General features: G+C 43.2%; 1 protein-coding gene across 1 annotated transcript in view; it reads right to left on the bottom strand.

Annotated features, from left to right (window-relative positions):
* Positions 1-1,046: 1,046 nt before the first annotated feature.
* LOC106812490 (chondroitin sulfate synthase 1-like) overlaps positions 1,047-7,927 on the bottom strand; it is a 9,805-nt gene continuing 2,924 nt past the window's right edge. Inside the window, exons 4-5 of the mRNA XM_014816380.1 lie at positions 4,174-4,287; positions 1,047-3,489 (exon numbers count right to left, since the gene is read on the bottom strand). Coding sequence (XP_014671866.1) covers positions 1,987-3,489; positions 4,174-4,287 — 1,617 coding nt within the window. The 3' untranslated portion in view covers positions 1,047-1,986. The remainder of the gene's footprint in view (positions 3,490-4,173; positions 4,288-7,927) is intronic.

The raw sequence follows: 7,927 nt of genomic DNA, 5'->3' as shown, positions 1-7,927 counted from the left end.
CAGAAGGGGCCCCAGCTTGATTCGCATAAGAATACGTGGCACGGTTTCGGAAGAGATACGGAAAACGACACTTCGGCTCTTTCTACTATTATATAGTAGATGTGTGTTTGCGTGTGCGTGTGCGTGTGCGTGCGTGTGCATGTGCGCGCATGTGTGGTGCATCTGCGCGTGTGTGCATGTGCATGTGCGTGCGTGCGTCCGTGATAGAGAGATGATCAATTTACTTGTGTGCCTTCCATAATTATTCGTTCACACATGGGTAGAGTACAACAAAAAGAAATTTTGGTTGTGATAACTTGGAACCTAATATGTATATAGTAATAATAATAATTATAAATAAATTATAACTCATTGATCTCTATAACACGTAAATTAGAACAATATTTAGCTGTTAGTTGTGATCACTGGATGATTACTAAAATGCAATAGGTTTCTTTTTTTGTATTTTTCACAGTAGGCCTTGTGTGTGCATGGCATGCATGTCATGGGTAGTTGCAACTCTGTAAGAGTTCTTGTTGGCTGTAATATAACTGGCTCATATAAATAATATAAGGATCATAAATTTATGTAAAACATTTTTTAACGATTTTATAACTGGCTAATTGCATTTATATGATAATACTATGTGCATATTACGTGTCGATAACAGCTTTTTCGATCATACATATTTATACTGGAAATTATGCGTCACAGCAAACAAAAATTCATACAGGGGTTGTCAAATATAGTATGTGTACACAAATGTTGTGGAATTCACTGGAAATGCACATGAAATATAAACAACACGTCCCCAAATAGTTGTCACAATAAATATTTCCTTTTTAAAGTGGTTATTGGATTAATATTCTTATTTGCTGTATATGAGTATTTGGGTATAGTGCTTGAATAAGCGTCACACCACAGTTACTCCTGTGTGTACTCCTACTGTAACAGTTTCACGACATTCTCATTTTAGCAGCTGTGGTTTTAACAATTATTCATTGTGAAGTGCTATTCGCTAATGCTATTCGACCAAAAGTAAACGAGTGTGTGCCAAAAAGAATAAATGCAAACTCAATGATTACTTATATTTTATAACTACTTGTTACGAGAACAGGACATGACAAAATTTGACAGTTGAAGTCAATATTCTCCTCATACTATATAAGTACTAGAAAAATGGCTGAATATTTTACATACCTAGGGTATCAGGGTATCTTTAGATGGCAACAATTTTTAATTGCAATAAACCAGAGGCTTTCAAAATAATCAGCTACTGACATTACGGTTGGTCTTCAATTCAGCAGCAGTTCAAAATATATATATATATTATGAGAAATAGTAGCTTTTAACATGGTTCGCAGTCATCGAAAAGCATTAAAAAGGTGGTAATTAGAAAAGTCATGAAAAATACAGGCTCACACGCTACTTCTTTTTCCAAGTCTTTTGGAAATCCTATAGTAACTTATAAATTCGTTTTTAATAATTAAATGGAAAGAATGTATGGATGTGGTGGACAGAAAGAAGCCAATATTTTTTGCAATGCAACCAATCCCACTATAGCATGACCATGCAAGCAATATTTATATTAGTTTTACATCAATATAATGTTTTATTCAGTTTGTTATACAGATTCGGTTTGTGACAATACTGGACCATTTCAAATGCTTCCAGTGTCGATAAAAATTTCAAATTTAAAAAATAAACCATTGCTCACGGGTAATAGCTTATCATTACAATTATGTAAAAAATATATACTCTCACGTACGTTTCTAACGTCTTATTGTATGCTGTATTTTGTCTCCGACCCTCAAGAGAAATAGCATGAGCATTGTCGTTAGATAAAGCACAGTTATTATCCCTTCATCTTACATCGACCACAACAATAAAAAAGGTGTTGCGCAATGCGATGTGCAACAGCCTCATTTGCAGAAAAAATTGATCGTTGATTCCTCCTATACCTCTGAACTACCAGCAGGTGCGCAAGAAACCCCACCCTAGTTGCTCTCACGCTTTCTCCGAATCGCCAGCAGGCGGCACCGCCGCGACGGGATCGAGCAGGTGCGGCGACGCGTAGAGGGTGGCGGCGAGCGTGGCCTGCGAGCCGTAGGTGGACGCGCGCGTGCCGCGGCACATCGCCAGCTGCGCGGGCTCGAGTCCCGCGTCGCACTCGATGCGGTGGTAAACGTGCACGATGCCCGGGTCGGCCGCGCGGTGGATCGTCACGTTGCCGCCGCGCACCATCTTGTCGAAGAGGTCGACGTCCTCCTTGCCCCAGCCGACGATGCTGAGGTCGAAGCCGCCGGCGTCGCGCAGGTCGCTGTGGTACATGCTCGCGATGCCGAAGCCAAACTGGCGCCAGTAGCCCGTGTGCTCGGCGACGCGCAGCGGGTCGCGCGGCGCGGCGTCGTCGGCGTAGACGGTCGCCGGGTCGAACTGCGAGTAGACGATCGGGAAGTAGACGCTGCGCGACTGCACCGTGTTGAGCCGCACGCGCTGCAGGAACGCCGCGTCGAAGTGCATGTCGACGTCGACGAAGAACAGCAGGGCGTCGCGGCCGTACTGGCGTGCGCCGATCTCGAGCGCGGGCGCGCGCGAGAACGGGCCCTTGGCGTGCACGACGGCGAGCTCGTGGTGCGGGTAGCGGCCGCGCAGCTCGCCGACCAGCGCCACCGTGTCGCCGATCGCGTCGTCTGCCGCGTGCTCGAAGAGGATCACCGCCAGCTTGACGGCCTCGTCGTTGCGCAGGCACACGCTCTCGAAGTTGTTCATGAAGCGCTGGAACGTCGCGAAGCGGCCGGCGAGCGGCAGAATAAAGTGGACGACCTTCGCGCGCACCCAGTCCTCGTGACCGTTCTCCGCGTCGCCGCCGCCGCCGCCGAGTCCGCCCGCGAGATTCAGTCCGACGCCGAGGCTCTCCTGCAGCGTCTTGTACGCGTTGCTCACGGTGGCGCCCTCTGACGCCTCGGCGCCGTCCTCGCGCGTCTCCTCGCGGAACTGCACGTCGGTGAACGCCTGCTGCAGGTAGACGTGCCGGCGCACGGGCACGGTCATCTTACGGCCGGCGTACTTCTTGTACGTCATGAGCACGTCGACGACCCAGGTGGCGCCGCGCGGAGGGTCGACGCCGACGTAGCCGTAGAGCACCTCCTTGAAGTCGATGACGCGGCCGCGCTCGCGCGACGCCGCGTTCGCGTCGCGCATCAGCGCCATGACGACGGACTCGAGCGCGTCTCGCGTCGCCGTCTCGGGGCCGCGCTTCGGGTTTGAGTTCTTCTCGCTGTAGAGGCTGCGGCTGATGAAGTCGTAGGCGACCGTGTCGTACTTGCCGGCCGGCGGCGCGCGGCTCAGCCCCGGGTGTAGCGCGAGGCGGCCGCGGTCGGTCCGCCGGTCGCCTAGCAACGCGTCCATGTCGCTCGCATCGCGCGTCAGCTGCAGCGTCGCGTGTCGCAGGTCTCGCGCGTGCAGCGCGTCGAAGAAGGCGTGCGCGCGATACATGTGCGGCGTCACCTGCGGTGCGAATCAGGGTAATAAATACACGGGAGCAATGAACGATTCGCTCTTCATACCTCCGAAATCGCTCTCGTGAGGCTCAAAATAGCTCCCGTAAAATTTTTGACGACAGCTATTTTTCCCACAACTTGGAAAAGAGCTTCCGTGAAAAAAGAAGGGATTTTTTCCCCTGGTGCGAATGTATGCGGCATGGTGAGGTGTGGCAGCATGCATTACAGCACGCGTCTCTTTCAGGAATACTAGCATGGCTCAGCTCCAGTGAAGCTCCGTATTAGTAGAGTACAATTATAGGGAAAAATGTTGATTGTACGTGTGTGTGTGCTGTGCTTGTTCAATTATTTTACAATTTAATTTGTATTCTTGCATGTTTCGATACTTGCAGCTTCAGTCGTTAATTATGCTTATATGCGTAATAAAAAGTGACATATTAAAGATAAGTGCATCCGTATCCGGATGACTACCCCTTGGACATCTACCACCCGGACAATTACCCCCCTTGGACAACTCCCACCCGGCCAACTACCCCCTAGGGTTAGGGTTGTCCTAGGGGGTAGTTGTCCGGGTGGTAGTTGTCCTAGGGGGGTAATTGTCCGGGTGGTAGTGTCCAGGGGTAGTAATCCTAGAATAAAGTGCATCAGATCATAAATCTTATCTATAATTATTAGCATTATATAGTCTTACCTTAAATGGGTGGAGCGAAGTAGCTCGCAGCACGTAATCCTTGTACAAGTTTCCAATGTAGGATAGTTTTTCATCTGCTTTGCTACTCGTGTTGTGATATAGTATGTGTAGCATCTGGGAAAACAAAAATAGGACAGTACGAGTAACCGAGGAAGCCTACAGAAGACATTTTCATACAACTGTTTGTTTTCCCCAGTCTCTAGAAAGGCATCTAAATAAGGTGATTTTAAGACGAGCTGTTCCAGACTTTTGCTTGTTGTACTACTGGGGAAAGGAATGCGATGCAAGAAATCTACACTCTTATTCACGAGCCCTTGGCAGAAGACAGGACTCTTGACCAGTGTCCAGATTCAAGCAGTATTTTTTTAATATGGCCATGTATACCTAATATTATTAAAATATATATAATGTTCTCTTTAGGAATTTATTGGTTCTTTCTAATTAGATAGAATAGATACTGGGACTGCTAGCAAAAGTACCATTGCAGGCTACGTACATATCATGACAAACAGCATGAATTTACATAAGCAGCTTTTTACACATCAAAAGTATGTGTAAATCAAATTTTCTGCAGGTAGAGAATAAAGCGCTGGCAATAGCATCACTTTTCTATCAATCAATATACCAATTTCCAATATATATCATTTAGAGATTTCACATCATAGATATTCATGGGCAGATGATTTTTTGCCTATCGAAAAATGTTGGCACAGCAATTAATCCTATAGAAGCACAACGTATGGTATCATACTTTAAACATAGGTATATGTCCATGTCAAACAAAAAATGTCTTGCTAGTATGGGTGCATTGTAAGTACACAGTTGCATAAGTTCATACGCATATAGAGTACGTCGTGACTTGTACAATGAGATTACAAGGTAAATAACAGGATGGGCAGTAGCAGCTAGGACCTTATATTATATATATATATATATAAAGATAGTTAAAGTTAAATCGTTCATGTACGTGCCTATGTGGCGCTTAGGGCGGTGCCTATCTCCGTTTCCTTAAGCCGAGGCCAATATATAAAGATAAGTTCGTGGAAATAGTACTTCATCCTAGCCTACACACATCACTCCCAATCCTTAAGCAAATATTGATCAAAATAATAAAAGGGAGCTATTAGGATGTACGAGTACTCGTACAAAATTCTCAATTGGCTACTATAGCTATAATGCAATAAATACATGGATAACAAGAGCCGCAGAGCGTCTGGGCTCATCTGAGGTCTGTTGCTACGGTTATAAACGTAACATTTAAGTCGTGCGTAGTGACACCTTTGTTAGGCGCAGATATGCAGATCTATACGCAGTTGCGTACACATCATTTCGGCAACCTTCTGCATTCTCTATACCTCCCAAATGCCATTGGTTGATACAAATCGCATGCCTAAAACTCCTGTTTTATGGTGCATTGTGACCCTAACCCTAACCCTAATACCAAAATAAATTTAATTGTAAAAATTATTTGTTGTTATTAAATTGTTGTAAATAAATCATGTAAATATTTGCGTTAATTGGAAAAAAATAGTTAAATGGATAAAGATAGAAAAATACAGAAAACAAGTAAATAATAAAAAATCTGATGGGATTCGATCTAAGGACCTTTGAGTCGCAATCCTGTGCTTTACCCGTTGGGCTATGCTGGTTCCAGACATTGGCTTTCTAGATTATGAATGTGCCATGAATATGAGAACACTGGCATCATTCAGGCAGTTCAGGAATCCATGTTTAACTCTCCTCTTGAGGGTCAAAAGGTTATCAGACACTTACTCTTCGCACGTCAGTGGAAAGCACATTTCATGGTCCTTTCAATAAAGTGATAAAAATGGTAGGTCGATCAGCGTGAAACAAAAAAGTTTTTCACTCTGTCCATTAGGCCATGTCCTCAGAAAACGTCTGATATCTGACCTTTCCTCCCCTGCCCTTTGACCTGTGCCCTCCAATTTCGCACTGGTGATGGATTTCGTGCCCATCACACTATACACCAAATATTAAGAGCATATAGGTCGAGCCGTTAAAATTTGTGCCGCAATTCCGTATCCTCCTATACCTTAAGTTAAAAGGGAAATATCCTGACTACGTCAGATGAGCTAAAAACGCTGCAGTTATTTATTAGCTCTTGACGAAATTAATATACATATACACAATTACGCACACTTAATTATACACTATATATATATATACATACACGCATATGCACGCATGCACGTACACACACATATATATATATATACATACATATATATATATACTAGCGGGATACCCGGCGTTGCCCGGGGAAGTCATGCAGTGGCGTTACTAGAGTTGGTGACCGCGTGAAGAAAATACCCCAAAAAATCTAACTATCATGCATCATCCATGCATGCATCCATGCATCCATCCATCCATCCCATCCCATCTCATCGCATCCCATGCCATGCCATGCCATGCCATTCCACCACATCCATCCCATCGCAAACGGTAAAAAATAATAAGAAATCAAAAGATAAAAAACATTAAAAATAAAAAAGTAAATTAAAAAAGTAAAAAATAAAAAATAATACATACTAAAGAGGTAGGTAAAGGGAAAAAAGGGGAAAATAAGTTCCCCAGCTGGGACTCGAACCCGGAATCCTGGTGTAGGAGACGGATGTTCTAGCGATTAGGCCACTGCGCTATTAAGGGTATACACCATGGATTTTTCAATTTTTACCTTTTTAACTTTTTTACATTTTTGTTTCAGCCAGAACCACCTCCCAGACGTGCTGATTCTGAAAATATCTTGAGTTTTCCGCTATGATGCGGAGTTCTCTAGTTATGCGAGTACGGACTAATTCGGCTGAACAACTTTATAAATATAGATATTATATATATATAGGAGTGAATAATAGAGATATATAATGTGTGTGTGCATGTGTGTGTATGTATATATATGCCATATTATTACACTTTGTTATATACTCTAAATGTTTTCATATTCCTGTAGAGTAATTAATATTAACACATTGGAAACAAACATCCTGAAATAGGCTCTGTGACACTATATCAAGTGGATATGAGTTTAACTAGTATTAGTTTGCGTTGTAAAGGTGATTGATACCCCATAAATTTAAGGGTATACACGTACCATGGATTCACACGTACGTGATGTTAATCTGTATGCACCGCCATCTATTGATGAATATAATTTTTATTAATTTTTTACTTTTTAACTTTTTTAACTTTTTGTTTCAGTCAGAACCACCTCCCAGACATGCTGATTCTGAAAATATCTTTAGTTTTCCTCTATGCTGCGGAGTTCTCTAGTTATGCGAGTACGGACTAATTTGGCTGAACAACTTTATATATAGATATATATATATAGATATATATACAGGAGTGAATAATAGAGATATATAATTGTGTGTGCGCATTGTGTGTATGTATATATATGCCATATTATTACACTTTGTTATATATACTCTAAATGTTTTCATATTCCTGTAGAGTAACACATTGGAAACAAACATCCTGAAATAGGCTCTGTGACACTATATATCACGTGGATATGAGTTTAACTAGTATTAGTTTGCGTTGTAAAGGTGATTGATACCCCATAAATTTGAAGATGGGTTTTCCTCATTTGTGCTGGCTATGAACTCGGTTGGCCACATTTACTGCAGCTAGGTGTATGGTCCTTAAACAAAACAAGTGCCGCAGAGCGACAGCGCTCATCTAACGTCTACTGCGGTGACTCTGTGGTGGAGTGGTGGGATTCTAGTAAACCCTGTTA

The sequence above is a fragment of the Priapulus caudatus genome, unplaced genomic scaffold (genome assembly GCF_000485595.1).
Source record: "Priapulus caudatus unplaced genomic scaffold, Priapulus_caudatus-5.0.1 Scaffold653, whole genome shotgun sequence".
In the NCBI taxonomy this organism is placed as follows: domain Eukaryota; kingdom Metazoa; phylum Priapulida; class Priapulimorpha; order Priapulimorphida; family Priapulidae; genus Priapulus; species Priapulus caudatus.
The sequence above is the reverse complement of the archived record's forward strand: the minus strand, read 5'-3'. Positions and strand labels throughout refer to the sequence as shown.